General features: G+C 43.3%; 1 protein-coding gene across 4 annotated transcripts in view; it reads right to left on the bottom strand.

The window, feature by feature from the left end:
* Positions 1–4,123: 4,123 nt before the first annotated feature.
* The window catches only part of gpr63 (G protein-coupled receptor 63), a 74,439-nt gene continuing 56,190 nt past the window's right edge, over positions 4,124–22,372 (bottom strand). For 2 of the 4 annotated variants that reach the window (XM_063070020.1, XM_063070015.1), the window contains exons 3-4: positions 21,305–21,382; positions 4,124–7,552 (exon numbers count right to left, since the gene is read on the bottom strand). In XM_063070020.1, the coding sequence (XP_062926090.1) occupies positions 6,141–7,379 (1,239 nt within the window). In that variant the 5' untranslated portion in view covers positions 7,380–7,552; positions 21,305–21,382 and the 3' untranslated portion in view covers positions 4,124–6,140. The remainder of the gene's footprint in view (positions 7,553–21,304; positions 21,383–22,372) is intronic. The other 2 variants (XM_063070028.1, XM_063070038.1) reach the window with 2 other exon arrangements.

Below are 22,372 nucleotides of genomic sequence, written 5' to 3'. Positions count from 1 at the left end.
AGGGAGCTTCCCAGTAATTGGTTCGAGGTGATTCTGTTCAATCATTTAGATCAGTTTACCAAAACTCTTTCCTCAGGGAGTTACATAATGAAGGGGAACATGAGGGACAAACAATAGTGTGTCACAGTTCCTTAAGTAAATGGATAAGAGACACAAGATCACAAGACAAAGGAGAAGTAGGCCATTCGGCCCATCGAGTCTGCTCCGCAGCTCCCCCATGAGCTAAACTATTCACCCATCTAGTTCCAATTTCCGGCTTTTTCCCCATATCCCTTGATACCCTGACTAATTAGATACCTATCAATCTCCTCCTTAAACACCCTCAATGATCGGGCCTCCACAGCCATATGTGGCAATGAATTCCACAAATCCACGACCCTCTGGCTAAAAAAATTTCTTCTCATGTCTGTTTTAACTGGGTACTCTCTAATTCTAAGACTATGGCCTCTTGTCCTGGACTCACCCACCAAGGGAAACAACCTTTCCACGTCTACTCTGTCCAACCCTTTCAACATTCGAAACGTTTCTATGAGATCCCTTCTCATTCTTCTATACTCTAATGAATACAATCCAAGAGCCAACAGATGCTCCTCATATGTTAGCCCCTGCATTCCAGGAATCATCCTCGTAAATCTTCTCTGAACTCTCTCCAACATCAGTATATCCTTTCTAAGATAGGTGGCCCAAAACTGCACACAGTATTCCAAATGAGGTCTCACTAATGCCCCATAGAGCCTCATCAACACCTCCTTACTCTTATACACTATTTCTCCTGAAATGAATGCCAACATAGCATTCGCGTTCCTTATCGCCAATCCAACTTGGTGGTTAACCTTTAGGGTATCCTGCATGAGGACCCCCAAGTCCCTTTGCACTTCCAATTTTTGAATTTTCTCCCCATCTAAATAATAATCTGCCCGATTATTTCTTCTTCCGAAATGTACAACCGTACATTTGTCAACATTGTATCTCATCTGCCATTTCTTTGCCCACTCTCCTAAACTGACTAAGTCTCTCTGCAACCTTTCCACTTCTTCAACATTTCCTGCTCCTCCACCTATCTTGGTGTCATCTGCAAACTTGGCCACAAAACCAATTAATCCATAATCCAAATCATCGATATACATTGTGAAAAGAAGCGGCCCCAACACCGACCCCTGCGGAACACCACTAGTAACTGGCAACCAATCAGAATAGGATCCCTTTATTCCCACCCTTTGCTTTCTGCCTATCAGCCAATGCTTCACCCATTTCAATATCTTTCCTATAATTCCATGGGCTCTCATCTTATTAAGCAGCCTCATATGCAGCACCTTATCAAAGGCCTTTTGAAAATCCAAATACACAACATCCACAGCCTCTCCCTTGTCAATCTTATTCGAGATTACCTCAAAAAATTCCAGTAAGTTGGTAAGGCAGGATCTTCCCTTCATGAAACCATGCTGGCTTCGGCCTATCTTGTCCTGCACCTCGAGGTATTTCATAACCTCGTCCTTGAGGATTGACTCCAATAACTTTCCAACCACCGATGTCAGACTAATAGGTCTGTAATTTTCTTTTTGCTGCCTCCTTCCTTTCTTAAATAGTGGAACTACATTTGCGACCTTCCAGTCCTCCGGAACCATGCCAGAGTCTATTGATTCCTGAAAGATCATTTCCAATGCTTCCACAATCTCCAAAGCCTCCTCCTTCAGAACCCGTGGGTGCACCTCATTCGGGCCGGGAGACTTATCTATTCTTAGTCCACTTAGCTTCCCAAGCACTTTCTCTCTAGTTATCTTGACTGTACCTAATTCTATTCCCTGATACCTCTGGCTATCAGGTATATTGCTCATGTCTTCCACTGTGAAGACTGATGCAAAATACTCATTCAGTTCCTCCGCCATCTCTTTGTTATCCATTATAATTACTCCAGCATCGTTTTCAATCGGTCCCATATCTACCCTTGTCACTCTTTTACTCTTCGTATATTTAAAAAAACTCTTAGTATCCTTTTTTATGTTAATCGCCAACTTCCTTTCATAATTCATCTTTTCTACCCGAATGACTTTCTTAGCTTCTTTCTGTAAGTTTTTAAAGGTCTTCCAGTCCTCATTTTTCCCACTAATTTTTTGCTTCCTTGTACGCCGTTTCTTTTGCTTTTATTTTTGCCTTAACCTCTCTCGTTAGCCACATTTGTGCCATTTTTCCATTCATGATTTTCTTTTTTCTTGGAATATATTTTTCCTGCATTTTCCTTATTTCTTGTAGGAATTTCATCCAATTCTGCTCTGCCGTCCCTCCATTTAGTTTACTTTTCCAATTGACTTGGGCCAGTTCCTCTCTCATACCACTGTAATTTCCCCTGTTCCACTGAAATATCGATACACCTGATACCAGCTTCTCCTTTTCAAATTTGAAACTGATCTCAATCATATTATGATCACTACTTCCAAGGGGTTCCATTACCTCCAGCTCCCTAATTGCCTCAGGTTCGTTACACAACACCCAATCCAAAACAGACAGTTCCCTGGTGGGCTTCTGGACAAGTTGCTCCAAAAAGCCATCCCGTAGGCATTCTACAAACTCCCTCTCCTGAGATCCATTACCTTCCCGACTTTCCCAATCCACTTTCATATTAAAATCCCCCATAATTATCTTGACATTGTCCTTCTGACACGCTTTTTCTATTTCCAGCTGCAACTTGTAGTCCACATCCTGACTGCTGTTTGGAGGCCTGTATATAACTGCTATTAGTGTCTTTTTACCCTTGCCATTTCTTAATTCTACCCATAAGGATTCTACCTCTTCTGATCCTATGTCCCTTCTTTCTATTGATTTGATATTGTTACTTACCATCAGGGCCACGCCACCCCCTTTACCTACCTTCCTATCCTTCCTGTACACTGTGTATCCTTGGATATTCAGCTCCCAATCACATCCATCATTTAGCCATGACTCGGTGATGGCCATAATGTCATACCTTTTAACCTAACTAATTTGATTTGTGTGCAATTACATTCCTCAAACATCCCAAGGCACTTTGCAATCAATGAACTAAATCGTTAATCTTTTTAAAGCACCCGATGAGAACCTGATTCCCCTCTCCCTTGATTATGCAGGATCTGTTCAGAGGATGCCATTAGGAGATATGAGAACCTGAGCAGGCCAAACAGCATCTACTGAGAAGAATACATGGCCGACGTTCAGGGCCAAGACCCTTCATCAGGATTCAGCCTGAACCAGCTACTGCTTAATCCCCACCATAGATGCTGCCTGATCTGCAGAGTTCCTCCAGCGTTTTGTGAGTGTGTTACTCTGGATTTCCAGCGTCTGCAGAACCTGAATTGTTTTCAGGGGATCTCGGTATGATGATATCTCAGATGTTGATGCAGCTGGAGAGGACTTTCGCCGGAATATCAGTGACTGAAGCAATAGGGAAATGATAATGATAAAAATTGTAAAATTACCTTTATTTGTCACACGTACATCAAAACATACTGTGAAATGGTTTCATTTGTGTCAAATCAAATCAGCGAGGATTGTGCTGGGGCTGCCCGCAAGAACTTGCTATACTTCGGGTGCCACCGTAGCATTCCCAGACTTACTAACCCTAATCTTGTATAAAACATTGGTGAAGCCTAATCTGAAGTGTTGAGCTGTAAGGAAAGATTAAACAGGTTAAGACTGTATTCTTTAGAATGTAGCAGACAGCAGATTTGATAGAGGTATACAAAGTTATGAGGGAGATAGATAGAGTAAATGCAACCTCATTTTCCACTGAGGTTGGGTGGGACTACAACCAGAGGTCATGGGTTAAGAGTAAAAGGTGGAAAGTTTAAAGGGAACATGAAGGGAAACTTCTTGAGTTTCCTCCGGATTCTCTGGTTTCCTCCCACATTCCAAAGGTGTTCGGGTTAGTAGGTTAATTGGTCACATGGGTGGTGGGGGCTCGTTGGGCCAGAAGGGTCTGTGACCAAGCTGTATCTCTAAATAAAAATTGTAACTTCTCAACACATCGGATATTATTACCAACGGAATGTTGTGAACTTTGTCTCTGTACTCATAGTGTATGGCTGCCCATATTGCTAATATCCTTTGTTTTTTTTTTACCATCCCAGCATACACCCACCGGCAGTCATCCTGGGGTTAGAGGACTGTGTACGCGCGTAGGGAGGGAGGAGTACGGCTTGCTTTGTTGTTTGCTAGGTTCCATTTTGTTGTTCTGACAAGCATTGTGGGCATATTATGTTGGCGACACTGGTGGGCTGACCCCAGCACATCCTCAGTGTTGGTAGCTCATGTAAAAGACGCATTTTACTGCATGTTTCAATGTTCATATGATAAATAAATCTAACTCTGAATTGGAAAACTAGTGCCCAAAAGACAGACTACTTCAAACTCAACAGATTGGTCAAGGTATCTGCTTTTGAGAAAGGATCTGATCATGTAACCCAAATATATCACAGCTTTCAAAACTGAGAATAAAATTTTATGCTTATATATACAGGCACAGAATTACGTAAGTTTTAAAAGGAACAACCAGGACTTCACAGTAATACAGTGAGTAATACTAAAACATATCAGAACAATTTGATTGCATTCGGCACTTCAGATATACAAATTCTGCTTCCACCTTGAATCTAGAGCATTTCCTCCTGACCACAGTAAGTTGACATTCTGAAACAGCAGATAAATATTTTAAAATATGGTGCTTTAAACATAATCTGGTAAATCAGCGGCTGAATTAAAATCTATCTTGTACTCTATTGGTTAACAATGATGATGTTTACACTCGATATCTAAATATATAAACACGTTTTAAATCATAATCTTCTTTTGCAGCTTTCAAGTGACTGTATTATGAGAACTATCATTGGTTACTACAGCAATTTACCGAACCACAATATACTTAAGCAAAGTTAACGAACTTCAGAATCAAGCACCAACTAATTCATTGTAATAAATACATTATTCCCTGAGTGTACCACTCTGTGTCCTGCATGCATCATCATATACAGTATCAATGGAATTAATCAAGACAACCCGTATAAATAAAAATAAAACTCTTCATTGGGTTACAATGGAAACAAGCATGAAAGTAATTTTCCAACAACCACCACTTTCAAACATCAATTCTGCATTATACAGTAGTAAACTAAATAAAATTTAAAAGCCTCCCAAGATTTCCCCAAGCCCTATCCAACAACCAACAAAAATAACACGCAATTGGCTTACAGTTGCTATGTCTCACGGATTTGCCTGAGAGGTCAATTGTGCTTAGCTCCTACCGTTAATTTCTTTTAGTGGTCAGAACACTAAACACAGAATTGCACACTTTCACCACTTCAGCACCACCAGAGCAGCAAACGACAATTCACAAGCTTTGAAGCACAGCCCGCCTGATGTCAGCGGGGAATCCAAAAGTATACAAATTGCACAGGCAATAGTTTTCAAATTTACGTTGTAGAAACACTGACTCACCATTTAAATAACCTATGAGGAGAACAATCGAACAAGAATAGTAGGGTCATTTAGGTAGACAGGAGATTTTGGAGAAATTTTATTTGGAATATTTTGGAGAATGTCAATTAGGAGATTCTGGAGAGATCCCATTTGAGACTTTGGAGAGATTCACTCAGCGATTCAGGAACAACTTCTTCCCCTCTGCCATCTGATTCCTAGATGGTCATTGAACCTTTGGACACTACCTCACTTTTTAAAAAATATACAGTATTTCCATTTTTGCACATGTTTTAAATCTATTCAACACATGCATACTGTCATTGATCTCTCTCTCTGCTAGATTATGTATCGCATTGAACTGCTGCTGCTAAGTTAACAAATTTCACGTTACATGCCAGTGATAATAAACCTGATTCTGATTCTGAGGTCCCATTTGAAACATTTTGGAGAGATCCCTTTTGAGACATTTTCGGGAAATATCATTTAGGAGATTTTGGAGGGATACCATTTGAGACATTTTGGAGGGATCCCATATGGGACATTTTGGAGAAATGTCACTTAGGACATTTTGGGGAGATCTCACTTAGGTAGGAAGAAAATTTTGGAGAAAAGAAAATATCCCGCACAAAACAATTATTCAATATTGAATTGGCAGTGCCTATATCTATTTAAACTTAAAAAACATGTCATGCATATCAAACTACAGATCGATGTTCACCACACACATAAATGGCACTTGGACGAACCCGTCTCCTGGTACGTCCAGGCAGCTGAGGCAAAAACTTAAAGGTTTTAGGCAGCAACTCCATGCAAGCATCCCGAAACTTCTTGATTCGCCAATAGTAAATTAAAGGATTAAGTGCAGATTTGAGGTAGCTCAACCAAAGGAACCAGGTGCTTATTTCAAAGAAGTTAACTTTATGGTAAAAACTTTTGTTGAAAGTAGAGACAAGGCTGTATGTGGTGAATGGCGCCGAGCTCAAAGTGAAAATAATGAAGAGGATCAAAATGGTGGTGAAGGCACGAGTTTTGAAGCTCATGTCAATGGTTAACTGACACGGTTTCTGCAGGCTCATCAGCCCTAGCTTACTTGCTTGGCCCAAACAAATGCTGTCTGAGTTGCTGTGGATCCGGATTGCATTGTGCCGAACAGTGTTTAGGATACCCATAAAAGAGTACAACATCAGCAAGAAGGGGATGAAAAAAAACACTATTATTATTAATAGGACGTACACCCGATAACCAGGGTCCGTAGAGTAGCCGAAAACACACTGCGGAGCTCGAGATGGCACTGGCAAGTCTGGACTACCGACTGCAAGGGGAAAAGCCATACAAAATGCCATTCCCCAAGAGACAGCAATGAGAACCTTAGCACGGTAAGGGTTCAGTTTGTCTTGACGCTGAACAATAATGAGGAATCGATCAATACTAATTATAAGCAGAATAACTACACCCTCTATCACAAACAGCCAGAAAAACATGGCGGACACCCTGCAGAAGATATCTCCAAAGATCCAGTGAGTCGTGTTGACTGTGATCAGGGCAAAGGGCATATTCATTATTGCAAGCATCATGTCTGCAAAGGCTAGATTTGCCAGGAGGATATTGATGGCTGATCGCATAGCTGCCTTCTGGTAGACCATGAGGCAGACGATAAAGTTCCCCAAGAAAGAAATTAAAGCTATCACCAGCATAATCGCAGAGAGAAGGACCTGCAGGGGGAGGCTCATCCCCCTGTAGGCTGACTGAGAGGGGATCGATGTGCTATTTCCCACAGAGTTCCCTTCTGAAGCTTTGTAAGTCACTGACCCTTCAGTAACAGAAACTTCCATCTCACTGTGAATTACGGGCCGTGCTGTAGAGTTGAAAGAGGCATGTTCATAAGTACTGTTTGAGCTTCCTGCATGCTCAGTCAGGAATGGAGAATAGACCATGATTTTCCCATAGATAAACCACCGACAGAACAGGAAGAAGGTGTAGCTGGGTCATCAGGTCAAGTATGAGTAATGGCCGTTACACGAGGACTAAAATAGCCCATTCCTCCAGAAGCCAAATAGTGACCCTCAGCCATTGACTGGACGGTTACTGCATTCCACACTTTCACAATCTGCAAAAAAAAATGCATTGATTACTTTTGAGAAACATTTGCATTTCCTGCTTCATTGTTTTTTGTACAATTCTTTATAATTATTGAATATTGTAGTTTGCCAACACACCCCAAATTCCTAACACAGGTATATGGCGAATAAAGTTGATCTTTGAGCACAATAATCTTGGCAAACTTACACTTCCAGGCAAGTTCAAATGCAACAGATTTCCCAGCGGTTTAAAACACATAACCTAATAATATTGCAGATTTAGTCAGAACTGCCATGGCAACAAATTAAGGTAATGAAAATATTATGGGTTAGAAATATTTGCAATATATTACAGGAAAGGCAACCTTCGTTCCCTATCTGTAAAAGGCTGATGTGGAGGTATGGCAAGCCATCAGAATGGTATCATTGATATAACATAGGAAGGCTATGGTATTTAAATTATTTAGTTTGATTTAATATTCTCTGAGATATACAGCGCAGACTTGGCCCTTCCAGCCCTCCGAGCCACACAGCTCAGCAATCCCCCAATTTAACCCAATCACAGGACAATTTACAGTCACCACTTAACTTAACAACCAGTACATCTTTGGACTATGGGAGGGAAACTGGAGCACTCCAGGGAAACCCACGTGATCACGGGGAGAATGAAAAGCTCCTTACGGACAGTGGCAGGAATTGAGCCTGGGACGCTGGCACGATAATGGCGTTATGCTAACCATTCCACCAGTGTGCCTCCCAAATTTAGACCATAAGACCATAAGACAAAGGAGCAGAAGTCGGCCATTCGGCCCATCGAGTCTGCTCCGCCATTTTATCATGAGCTGATCCATTCTCCCATTTAGTCCCACTCCCCTGCCTTCTCACCATAACCTTTGATGCCCTGGTTACTCAGATACCTATCAATCTCTGCCTTAAATACACCCAATGACTTGGTCTCCACTGCCGCCCGTGGCAACAAATTCTATAGATTTACCACACTCTGGCTAAAAATATGTCTTTGCATCTCTGTTCTGAATGGGCGCCCTTTAATCCTTAAGTCATGCCCTTTCGTACTAGACTCCCCCATCATGGGAAACAACTTTGCCACATCCACTCTGTCCATGCCTTTCAACATTCGAAATGTTTCTATGAGGTCTCCCCTCATTCTTCTAAACTCCAAGGAATACAGTCCAAGAGCGGACAAACGTTCCTCATATGTTAACCCTCTCATTCCCGGAATCATTCTAGTGAATCTTCTCTGTACCCTCTCCAACGTCAGCACATCTTTTCTTAAATAAGGAGACCAAAACTGCCCACAGTACTCCAAGTGAGGTCTCACCAGCGCCTCATAGAGCCTCAACATCACATCCCTGCTCCTATACACTATTCCTCTAGAAATGAATGCCAACATTGCATTCGCCTTCTTCACTACTGACTCAACCTGGAGAATAACTTTAAGGGTATCCTGTACAAGGACTCCCAAGTCCCGTTGCATCTCACAACTTTGAACTCTTTCCCCATTTAAATAATAGTCTGCCCATTTATTTTTTCTGCCAAAGTGCATAACCATACACTTTCCAACACTGTACTTCATTTGCCACTTCTCTGCCCATTCTTCCAATCTATCCAAGTCTCTCTGCAGACTTTCCATTTCCTCAGCATTACCGGCCCCTCCACCTATCTTCATATCATCAGCAATCTTAGCCACAAAGCCATCTATTCCATAATCCAAATCGTTGATGTACAATGTAAAAAGAAGCGGCCCCAACACTGATCCCTGTGGAACACCACTGGTAACCAGCAGCCAATCAGAATAGGATCCCTTTATTCCCACGCTCTGTTTCCTGACAATCAGCCAATGCTCTATCCACGTATGTAACTTTCCCATAATTCCATGGGCTCTTATCTTGTTAAGTAGCCTCATGTGTGGCACCTTGTCAAAGGCCTTCTGAAAATCCAAATATACAACATCCACTGCATCTCCCTTGTCTAGCCTACTGGTAATTTCCTCAAAAAATTGTAATAGGTTTGTCAGGCAGGATTTTCCTTTAAGGAATCCATGCTGAGTTCTGCCTATCTTGTCATATGCCTCCAGGTATTCTGTAACCTCATCCTTGACAATCAACTCCAACAACTTCCCAACCACCAATGTCAAGCTAACAGGTCTATAATTTCCTTTTTGCTTCCTTGCCCCCTTCTTAAATAGCGGAGTGAAATTTGCAATCTTCCAGTCTTCCAGAACCATGCCAGAATCTAACGACTTTTGAAAGATCATCGCTAATGCCTCTGCAATCTCCACAGCTACTTCCTTCAGAACACGAGGGTGCATTCCATCTGGTCCGGGAGATTTATCTACCTTTAGCCTATTCAGCTTCCTGAGTACTTTCTCTGTCATAATTGTGACTGCACACACTTCTCTTCCCTGCCACCCTTGAGTGTCCGGTATACTGCTGATGTCTTCCTCAGTGAAGACTGATGCAAAATACTCGTTCAGTTCCTCTGCCATCTCCTTATCTCCCATTACGATTTCTCCAGCATCATTTTCTATCAGTTCTATATCTACTCTCACCTGTCTTTTACTCTTTATATACTTGAAAAAGCTTTTAGTATCCTCTTTCATATTATTTGCTAGCTTCCTTTCATAGTTAATCTTTTCTCTCTTAATGACCTTCTTGGTTTCCTTTTGTAAGGTTTTAAAAACTTCCCAATCCTCTGTCGTCCCACTAATTTTTGCTTCCTTGTATGCCCTCTCCTTTGCTTTAACTTTGGCTCTGACTCTTGTCAACCATGGTTGCATGCTTTTTCCACTCAAAAATTTCTTCTTTTTTGGAATATACCTGCCTTGCACATTCCTCATTTCTCGCATAAACTCCAGCCACTGCTGCTCTGCTGTCTTTCCTGCCAGTGTCCCTTTCCAGTCAATTTTGGCCAGTTCCTCCCTCATGCCACTGTAATTTCCTTTACTCCACTAAAACACCGACACATCAGATTTCGGCTTCTCTTTTTCTAATTTCACAGTGCAGCCAATCATGTTATGATCACTGTCTCCTAAGGGTTCCTTCACCTCAATCTCTCCAATCACCTCCGGTTCATTACACAATACCCAATCCAGTACAGCCGATCCCCTAGTGGGCTCAACAACAAGCTGTTCTAAAAAGCCATCTCATAGACATTCTACAAATTCTCTCTCTTGAGATCCAGTGCTGACCTGATTTTCCCAATCTACTCACATGTTAAAATCCCCCGCAATTATCATAACACTGCCCTTCTGACAAGCCTTTTCTATTTCCAGTTGTAATTTGTAGTCCACATCCCTGCAGCTGTTTGGAGGCCTATAAATAACTGCCATCAGGGTCCTTTTACCCCTGCTATTTCTTAGCTCAACCCATAAAGATTCTGCACCTTCCAATCCTATATCACCTCTTTCTAATGATTTAATATCATTTCTTACCAATAAAGCCACGCCTCCCCCTCTGCCTACCTTCCTATCCTTCCGATACACCGTGTATCCTTGGACGTTCAGCTCCCAGAGACATGCATCCTTTAGCCAGGTCTCAGTGATGGCCACAATATCATACCTGCCAATCTGTAGCTGTACAACAAGATCATCCACCTTATTTCTTATGCTGCGTGCATTTAACTATAACACCTTAAGACCAGTATTTGATACTTTTTGCTTTGATTTCACTGCAACTCATCCCAATGGCTACAAATTTGCCCCATCACCTGCCTGTCTTTCCTGACATCTTTACTGCTCACTATCTTAGATTTATTTCTGTTTTCCCCTTCCTCCGCTCTATCATTCCAGTTCCCATCCCCCTGCCAAATTAGTTTAAACCCTCCCTAACAACTCTATTAAACTTTCCCGCCAGGATATTGGTCCCCTTCGGGTTCAGGTGTAACCTGTCCTTTTTGAACAGGTCATACTTCCCCCAGAAGAGATCCCAATGATCCAAGAATCTGAAGCCCTGCCCCCTACACCAGTCCCTCAGCCACGCATTCATCTGCCTGATCCGACTATTCTTGCCCTCGCTAGCACGTGGCACAGGTAGCAATCCCGAGATTACTACCCTGGAGGTCCTGCTTCTCTGCTTCCTTCCTAACTCCTGGAAATCTCTCTTCAGGACCTCCTCCTTTGTCCTATCTATGTCATTGGTACCAACATGTACCAAGACAACTGGCTGCTCACCCTCCCCCTTTAGAATATTCAGGACCCGATCCGAGACATCCCGTACCCTGGCACCTGGGAGGCAACACACCATGCGGGTATCTCTGTCAGGCTCACAGAATCTCCTGTCTGTTCCTCTGACTATGGAATCCCCTACGACTACCGCATTTCTCTTCTCCCTCCTTCCCTCCTGCACAACAGCGCCAGGCTCAGTGCCAGAGACCCGGTCACTGTGGGTGTCCCCTGTCAGGTCATCCCCCTCAGCAGCATCCAGAACAAGATGTTTGTTGCTGAGAGGGACACCCACAGATGTGCTCTCCACTATCCGGGCATTTCCCTTCCCTCTCTTGACAGTGACCCAGTTTTCTGACCCCTGTAACCTAGGGATGACTACCTCCCTGTAGCTCCTGTCTATCACCTCTTCACTTTCCCTGATAAGTAGTAGGTTATCAAGCTGCAGCTCCAGATCCCTAACACGGTCTCTGAGGAGCTGCATCTCGGTGCACCTGGCACAGATGTAGTCATCAGGGAGGCTGGAGGTCTCCCAGGATTCCCAGATCTGGCACCCTGAACAAAGCACTAACCCTGCAGGCATGCTATCTAATTCTGCAGGAATGAAACAGGAAAAATAAGTCTACTCACCCACTTACCTCGCCAAACAGACGAACTTTTTAAACCGTTAGCTCGTACCATTAGCTGTGAGAGCCCTGCTGTTCCTGTCTGTACAGGCCGATTCACGAAAGGGATGGGGCGGGGGGAGAAAAAAAGAGTTGGTGCTTCGCTCTCGCCTCTTCCCGTTTACCGCTGAAGCCCGTTGAAGCCAAAGCCCTACACTCTGCTACCACTTACTCCGCTGCCCGCTGTATAGGGTGGTCTCCTTTTTAAACTCTCCACGCGGTCCTGTTGACGTCACGCACCTGCGCAGACTCGCCCTTCTTGCACTCGAAGTTTTTAAAAAAACTGCCTTCCTTCAGAATTCAGCTCCCACGACGCTCTGTAGTCCCGATCCCGAAATTTATGCTGATAATTTGTGGTTATTCGTTAATTGTACATAAAATCTCAATTAAACATTTCTTATTGTAATTTATATATTGTAATTTTATGTGTTGCAATGTTGTAGAATGTCTAAGGGATGGCTTTTTAGAACAGCTTGTTGTTCAGCCCACTAGGTGATCAGCTGGGCTGGATTGGGTGTTGTGCAATGATCTGCAGGTGATAAGAGAGCTTAAGGTTAAGGAACCCTAAGGGAACAGTGATCACAATATGATCACGTTCGCTTTCAAATTTGAGAAGGAGAAATTAAATTCCAATGTGTCAGTATTTCAAGGAAGTTACAATGTCATGAGAGGGGAACTGGCCAAAGCTGACTAGAAGGGGACACAGGCAGGAAGGATAACGGAGCAGCAATGGCTGGAGTTTCTGTGAAAAATGAGGGAAGTGCAAGACAGATATATTCCAAATAAGAAGAAATTTTTGAATGGGAGAAGGACACTACCGTGGCTGACAAGTGAAGTCAGAGCCAAAGTAAAAGCAAAAGAGAAGGCATACAAGGAAGCCAAAGCTACTTGGAAAACAGAGGATTGGGAAGCTTTCAAAAACTTGCAGAAAAGGAACTAAGAAGGTCATTAGGAAGGAAAAGATGAATTATGAAAGGAAGCTGGTGACTAATATCAAAGAAGATACTAAAAGCTTTTTTAAGTATATAAAGGGTAAAAGAGAGTTGAGGGTAGATATAGGACCAATAGAAAATGACGCTGGAGATATTGTAATGAGGGACGCAGAGATGGCGGAGGAACTGAATGCGTATTTTGCATCAGTCTTCACGGTGAAAGACATCTGCAGTATACTGGACATTCAAGAGTGTCAGGGAAGTGAAACATGTGCAGTGAAAATTACGACTGAGAAGGTGCTCAGGCTTAACGGTCTGACGGTGGATAAATCCTGAGGTTCTGAAGGAAGTAGCTGGAGAGATTGCGGAGGCATTAACAATGATCTTTCAAGAATCGAAAGATTCTGGCATTGTACCGGATGACTGGAAAATTGCAAAGGTTACTCCGCTACTTAAGAAGGGTGGGAGGCAGCAAAAAGGAAACTATAGACCTGTTAGCCTGACATCTGTGGTTGGGAAGTTGCTGGAATCGATTGTTAGGGATGAGATTATGGAGTACCTGGAAGCACATGACAAGATAGGTCAAAGCCAGCATGGTTTCCTGAAAGGAAAATCCTGCCTGACAAACCTACTGCAATTTTTTGAGGAAATTACAAGCAGGGTAGACAAAGGAGATGTAGTAGATGTGGTGTACTTGGATTTTCAGAAGGCCTTTGACAAGGTGCCACACATGAGGCTGCTTAACAAGATAAGAGCCCATGGAATTACTGGGAAGTTACCAGCATGGGCGGAGCATTGGCTGATCGGCAGAAAACGGAGAGTGGGACTAAAGGGATCCTATTCTGGCTGGCTGCCAGTTACCAGTGGAGTTCCACAGGGGTCGGTGTTGGGACCGCTGCTTTTTATGATGTATGTCAATGAATTGAGCTATGGGATTAATGGATTAGTGGCTACATTTGCCAATGATACAATTATAGCTGGAGGAGCAGGTAGTGTTGAGGAATCAGAGAGTCTGCAGAGAGGCTTAGATAGTTTAGGGGAATGGGCAAAGAAGTGGCAAATGAAATACAATGTTGGAAAGTGTATGGTCATGCACTTTGGTGGAAGAAATAAACAGGCAGACTGTTATTTAGATAGAGAGAGAATTCCAAATGCAGAGATGCAAAGGGACTTGGGAGTCCTTATGCAGGATACCCTAAAGGTTAACTTCCAAGTTGAGTCAGTGGTGAAGAAGACAAATGCAATGTTGGCATTCATTTCTAGAGGTATAGAATATAAGAGCAGGGATGTGATGTTGAGGCCCTATCAGGCACTCGTGAGACCATACTTGGAGTATTGTGTGCAGTTTTGGACTCCTTATTTTAGAAAGGATGTACTGACATTGGAGAGGGTTCAGAGAAGAGTCACAAGAACGATTCCAGGAATGAAAGGGTTACCATATGAGCAACGTCTGGCAGCTCTGGGGCTGTATTCCCTGGAGTTCAGGAGAATGAAGGGGGATCTCATAGAAACATTCCGAATGTTAAAAGGCCTGAACAGATTAGATATGACAAAGTTATTTCCCATGGTAGGGGAGTCTAGGACAAGAGGGCAGAACTTCAGGATTGAAGGATGTCCATTCAGAACAGAGATGTGGAGAAATTACTTTAGTCAGAGGGTGGTAAATCTGTGGAATTTGTTCCCACGAGTGGCTGTGGAGACCAAGTAACTGGGTACATTTAAGGCAAAGATAGATAGGTTCTTGAATAGCCAGGCCATCAAAGGGTGTGGGGATGACTGGAAGAATTGGATCAGCCCATGATTGAATGGCGGAGCAGACTCAATGGGCCAAATGGCCTACTTCTGCTCCTATATCTTATGGTCTTATCTTATGTACTGCTACCGCAAAAACAAATTTCACGGCAGATGTCAGTGACAATAAGCCTGATTCTGATATGATGCTTTAATCTTGAAACCACATCTGAAGTGTGTCTGAGGGTCATCAATAGTCAATCTGCCTCCCAGACAGAGTGAGAAGGTAGAAATCTGACAGCTGTGGGTTAGAGTGGGTGCATGTAAATTCAGAATGGATAGAAGAGATAATGAGCTATTAGAAGGAATTGTAAAATTAATCTTTTAAAAATATTTTATTATAATGGACTATATTGTGCTAAAAGAGCAGGTTTGTATTAAGTCACCATTTAAATGCCCCATGGAGGCCCTGTCCCTACTTTAAACCAGGTACCACGGTTCCAGTTTCGAGCCGGTGGAGTAGTTATCAATCCCACAGAACAGAGAGGATAATGAAATCACCACTCTTCACTGCAACAGTCGCACATAAAACATAAATCTTTATCAAGCAAACCATCTTCAGACCACAAAATCTGATTTGAAAGTCATTGAACTAAACCATTCTCTGCTAAGATGGCAGCATGCAGAGTCGCAGGAACTGATACAGAGGTGCACTCCCTACTAAAGCCAGGAGACACTACATCTTACGCATCAGGAGGGCAAAGACCGCTGTGCTCAAACAATGCAGGAACAGATGATGTCTGAAAAATTCACATCTGATGGTGACCCCCAGTGTACGTCGCTGAGCATCAAGGACATTACTGACTCGGCAAGGAAAAGCAGTGTTGACTGTACCAGTGATGCTTCTCTTCCTGACACTCAAAAACACTCTTATACATGCTTAGAGGCATGCAACACAACACCAGCCTTGAAAGCTAACCCCCCCCCGGTGAGCAGCCACTGTCTGACACAGCAGCAGACGTGAGGAGACTCGGCAGAGAGCTCACTCCCATAAGGCCGTCAGGCCAGACAACATCCCAGGCTGAGTACTCAGGGAGTGTGCACACCAGCTCACTGACATCTTCAACACTTCACTCATCCAGGCTGCTGTCCCACATTCTTCAAATCAGCCACCATCATCAAATTCTACACCTTCAGAACTAAACAACTACCGTCTGGTGGCAATGACACTAATCATCACGAAGTTCTCCGAACAGCTGATAAATGTACGTATCAAAACTCCATTGCTGCCACACTGGAGACTCACCAGTACGTTTACCGACAAAACTGCTCTATGCTCCTGGCCCTGACACACCAAGAAAACAGGGACACTTATGTCAGAATGCTGTTTCTGGAATTCAGTTCAGCATTCAACAGTATTGTCTCACAGATCGTTGTAAATAAACTCCCTCTCTTCAGTCGGAATACACCACTCTGCAACTGGGTTTTGGACTTCCTAAACAACAGGCCTCAGATAGTCAGGATGCACAAGTGCTCCTCCTCCCCGACATCTTCACTGAGGGCGTGTTGAGCCCTTTGCTGTACAGTCTGATCACACACGGCTATACGGCCACACACATAGTCAGCTGCATTGGTGGCACGACAGTGGTGGGGCTCATTAACAACGATGATGAGACGGCCGACAGAGCGGAGGTGGAAGAGCTCGAGGACTGGCGTCAGGCAAATAACCTTTCTCTTAATGTCAACAAGACAAAGGAGAACGGTTATTGACTTTAGGAGAACTCACATCACTCACACCCCCCTTTACATCAGTGGCACAGCAGTGGAAACTACGAACAGTTTCATGGTCCCAGGACACATCCTACATAGCCAAGAAAGCTCAACAATTTCTTTACTTTGAGGAGGCTGAAGAGAGCTGGACTTTGGACATCTCTCATCACCTCATTCTACAGATGCGCAGTAAAGAGCATCCTAACAAGCTGCATCACTGCTCGGTACGGAAACTACACAATGGCTGACAGGAAGGATCTACAACTGGTAGTCAAAATTGCCCAAAGCATCACCAGCACTAGCCTACCATCAAGGACGTGTACACAGAAATGCGGTGGAAAAGGGTCGGTGACATAATGAGGAATCCCACCCACCCTGCTCCTAGACTCTTTGTCCCATTCCCGTCAGCGAGGAGGCTGCGTAGCATCCACGCCAGGATCACCAGACTCAAAACCAGTTACTTTCCCCAAGCAGTAAGGCTGATCAACACCTCCACCCACTAACTCCACCACTACTTTATTACATCCCGTCAGTCACCTTATGTGCAGTCTAGACTCACTTTATGTACTATACATACAATCAATCTACTTATATATGCTATCCTATGTATTCACATTTATTGTGCCTTTGTGCTGGCAGTACAGTGTAAGACACAAAAATTACTACGTTACAAATAAATGAACAGTGGCATCCTTCGTGAAGGACCCTCAGCATCCCAGACATGCTCTCTTCTCAGGGAGGAGGTAGAGGAGACTGAAGACAGACATTTTAGGAACAGATTCTTCCCCTCTGCCATCAGATTTCTGAACAGCCCATGAGCATTAACTAACTAACCTATTTTGCTTTCTTTTTGCATTACTTTTCTTTATATTTTCTTACAGTAATTCTGTTGTGCCTTTGCACTGTGCTCTTGCCACATTTGTCAGTGATAATAAACTCCTTTCTGATTACAACCATTGGGGCGTTTTTCTTTAATGCTTACTGACTTACCAGCATCAACAGGAGAATACATGATCTCATTTAAACAGCTCAAAAATTCACAACACCATGAACTTTATGCACAAAAACATCGAGGGAGCATGAAAACATTATAGGTAGGGAGCTGCGTTGAAGTGATAATTTTTTAAAGTGCCATTTTCCTATTGAAGGTAATTTGTTGGTGTTGCAATAAAAAAATTAATAATTTTTAGAAGTGCCATTTTCCTTCGACAGGATAATCTAACTGATTGTCTCTAGGAATCTAAAACAGATTTGCAGCAATCACATCGGAGGTACAAGCAGCATCATTCCCTAAACAGATTTCACAGCTACAGCACCATTTATTAATTCTGCCATGGGCTGTCCCAAGCCCAGGTGCAAAAGGAGGTGGGTTAGGCTAGCAATCCCATCCCGTTAAAAACCCAGAGCCACAAAACACCACATGTAGAGCACTGCTTATTAACTTCCGTCCCAAGCTCGGTTGTGAAAGGAGGGTTGGACATGGGGCTAGCAGTCCCATCCCGTAAAACCAAGAGCCACAGAAAAGCCAATTGACGCTCCAAAGACCTCATCACTGGGTGAGGAAGGACCTTCGAAGATGGGCAAATACTGGTACAATCTGAAAGACTGGCCCAGGACAGAGGACGCTGGTGAGCTGCTGTCGGTGGCCTGTGCCCCAGTAGTGGTGATGGGTTTCAGAACGAGCAGCAGCTCTGTTCACTGCTTCTGAGCTTTTCAGAGGAAGTCACTGCTCAATAATCACTTTTAATTCAGCTCCCATCCATGTTTCTGAAAAGATGTATGAAGCCTGCAATATAAATAAAGGCTTTCTTTTGGTTAAATAAGAGGAATTTTGCCCTTGCATTAATACACACAATATACAAGTAGTTGGCCACTTGCAGAATTCAGTTCAAGTACTTTCAATCGAATTACAGTAAAAGGAGTTACAAGACTCTGCCCATTCTCCACTATCTGCACAAATAATCCAGGATGAATATCCAACAAATGCTTAACAAATTGAGACTTCATGTACAATTAATGAAAAAGCACAAAATATCAGCATAAATTTGGGATGCATGGCAGTGTAGCAGTTAGCATAATGCTATTATCGCGCCAGAGACCCAAATTCAATTACTACTGCCGTCTGTAAGGAGTTCGTACGTTTTCTCCCGTCACCACGTGGGCTTCCTCCCGGTGCTCTGGTTTCCTCCCACAGTCCAAAGGTGAATGGGTTAGTAGGTTAATTTCTCCCACAGTCCAAAGGGGAATGAGTTAGTAGGTTAATTTCTCCCACAGTCCAAAGGTGAAAGGGTTGGTAGGTTAACTTCTCCCATAGTCCAAAGGTGAATGGGTTAGTAGGTTAATTGGTTGCATAAATGTAATTGGGCAGTGTGGGCTCACGGTGCCGGAAGGGCCTGTCACTGTTGTAGCTCTAAATAAATTAAGACATACTGTACACAACTAAAGCACAAGCTGTTATGCAAACATATAATTTAGGTGCTGAAGTGTAGTTTATTATGGCAAGCTGATTTTGTATATAACTGGAGTCAGAGTATTTACCCCATCGTGAAAATGTCAAATACTAGAGGGCATTTGCTTAAAGGAAAAGCTGAAAGGAGATTTACAAAGCAATTTTTAAAAAAAGAGATTAGTTTTTTTTGTCACATGTATATGGAAACGTACAGTCTTTGCATCAAATCAAAGCAGCGAGGGTTGTGCTGGGGGCAGCCCACGTACTGACACACTTCCAGCAGTGACACAGCACGCCTAAACTCACTAACCCTATCCATACAACCTTGGAATGTGGGAGGAAAACAGATCACCCAGAGGAAACCCACGCGGTGACGGAAAACGTACAAACTCCTTCGAAATAGCGGCAGGTGTTACAGCTGGTGCTTTAATAGTATTCCACCAACCATGATGCTACCATAACACCACAGATGACTAAAGTATCCTGCCAGGGAGGTGCCAGCACTTGAACAGGACGGGAGAAGTTGATGGGATTAGTTTAGACTGGTATCATGCTTGGCACGGAGATGGTGATCCCAAGGGCCTGTTCCCAGTCTACACTGTTCCATGTTCTGAGTAAGTTGAACAATCGCCCAAGCCTAACCCACATTTCAGGAGGCCATGGTTCAAACGCAAGTGTACATTCTCTTGTATCCATGGTAACATTTCTCCTCCATGTACCCAATGTCTCTTCCTTAACATTATTCTGTCTCCTTTTTCTCAGCTTGTCAAGGAAGAGTTCAAAAGACTTAGGCACTCAGAAAAAAATTGCCTTGTGTGCCTTAACTGATCATCTCGCTCTAAAAAAAAGTACTAGTTTCTCCTACAGGAAAAAAAATCCTTTCCACATCCACTTTGTCATGACCCCTCAGAGCTTCTCATGTTTCAGTCAAATGCCTTTTCACTTCTCTGAACACCAACAGGTATACGTCTTGCCAATCCAACCTTCCCTCTTATGATAACCAACCGACTCCAGGTGCTAGCAACATGAATTTCAATCTGCAGGTGTACTTTCCAGGATCATACACTGAGCACACTGATTGTTATGTGTGTACTTTATGGTTTATGATCTACAAAAGTAGATTATAAACTACACTTTTGTATTAAAATTGCTGAATTGATATTTTAAATCAATATTCAAGTGAGTCTTTGCAGCAAGGGTTCCTAACCTTTTTTTATGCCATGGATCAATGTAATTAACCAAGGGATCAGTGGACCAAAGGCTGGGAACCCCCGCTCTACAGAAATGCAGTTTTTTTTGATATTCTTCTTTTTTAAAAAAAATTGTTGGACATTTCTCAATTGTCTGGAGATCGGAGGCTGGAATTGTCTGTGAGGCTGAAAGTACAGGGCACCTTCCTGGTGTCGGAGGTCCATCCTGGTGTTGGAGACCCAGAGGAGGCCCTTCCTGGTTTCAGAGGCCCGGAGGAGGCTTGTTCTGGTATTAGAGGCCTTGGAGCAGTCTGTCCTGGGGTTGGAAGACAGCCTGTGTGTAACTGGGTGGGTGTTTTTCTGTTGCTGTCGTGTTCTGTTTTTTTGATTTATATATTTATTCCAAGACAAGCCTGGTAACAGGCCCTTCTGGCCCGATGGGCCCACACTGATTAACCTCCTAACCCCCACATCTTTGGAATATGGTAGGAAACTGGAGCAACCGGAGGAAACCCACACGGTCACAGGGAGAACATACAAACTCCTTACTTACTGTTTGTGTCCTGCTGAACATGGTGGACATGTTATGTTCGCGATAGAGTATGTGGAGACACTTGCGGGCTGCCCTCAGCACATCCTGGGCTGTATTCATTTTGTTAAGAGGAATGATGCATTTCACTACAGGATTTGGTGTACATGTGATAAATTAGTATGTATGTGACTCTAAAATAATGTTACAATTTAAGATTTCACAGCAGCGTCTGAAATTTAAGAAATCACATCTTTTCTCTGTTAATTATTTTCTGCAAAGAAGCTGCAATTTAGTTTTCAGTGTCACCTCTGGTTCATTAATTTTATTCTTACCCTCATCTTCCATCTCCCATCTCCCAGGGATCTCTCTATCTCACCTGGTTGCCATGTTCAAAGGGAGAGTGCTTGTGCCTGGAAAGAGAAGAAGATTAAGCAAAAACAATATCTACAATAAGAAACTACACACACAAAATTCTGAAGCAACTCAGCAGGTCAGGTAGCATCTATGGAAATTAATAAACAGTCAATATTTCAAGCCGAGACCCTTCATCGGGACTGGAAAGGAAGGAGGAAGAAGCCAAATAAGGGAATGATAAATTCTACAATACCAGAGTTTATATGGTTCCTTAAGGCTTATTAAATAACGGATGGGGTACGAGGAGGAGGTGGGGCATTAGCGGAAGTTTGAGAAGTCAATGCTCTTGCCATCAGGTTGGAGGCTACCCAGACGGAATATAAGGTGTTGTTCCTCCAACCTGAGTGTGGCTTCATCTTTACAGTAAAGGAGGCTGTGGATAGACATATCAGAATGGGAATGGGACGTGGAATTAAAATGTGTGGCCACTGCGAGATCCTGCTTTCTCTGGCGGACAGAGCCAGCAAACTTTTATGTGTGTTGCTTGAAATTCCAGCATCTGCAGATTTCCTTGTGTTTGCCCACAATCTTGTCGTTGGGTTTGGAGGCTTGTGTGTTTCAATGACCTGAGCAGCTATGTCGGCTGGAATCAGGGCTCCATGTCTTGGCTCTTGGTAGGGTCACCCATGCCAAACAGGTCAAAGGGTAGAGGACAGACTAAGAGTGGCCCACTGGTCCTCCAAGTTTGGGTGTCCAGCTCAGGGCTAGCAACCCTGACCAGTCAAACAGAACTGTTACGGAAACAGCGATGAAGAACCTTCTGCATCCAAGTGCAACGGTATTCCCGAGTCTCCACCCAGGCCTTGCACGATTGGCGGTAGAGAAAACCGAGGAAGCTACTGGAATGATAAAGGAAGCCCGGAACACCACCAGAGTTGAAGTACGTTCATTGCAGCATCGTAGCGGGTAGTAAGTGAGATTGTTTTAGGCAGGGGTGGTAACGGGGATAAGCTCCCACTACCTATTAAATGCTCCCAGTAACAAGT

This window comes from Mobula hypostoma, chromosome 2, assembly GCF_963921235.1.
Source record: "Mobula hypostoma chromosome 2, sMobHyp1.1, whole genome shotgun sequence".
Taxonomy (NCBI): Eukaryota; Metazoa; Chordata; class Chondrichthyes; order Myliobatiformes; family Myliobatidae; genus Mobula; species Mobula hypostoma.
This window is presented reverse-complemented; position numbering and strand designations above follow the sequence as displayed.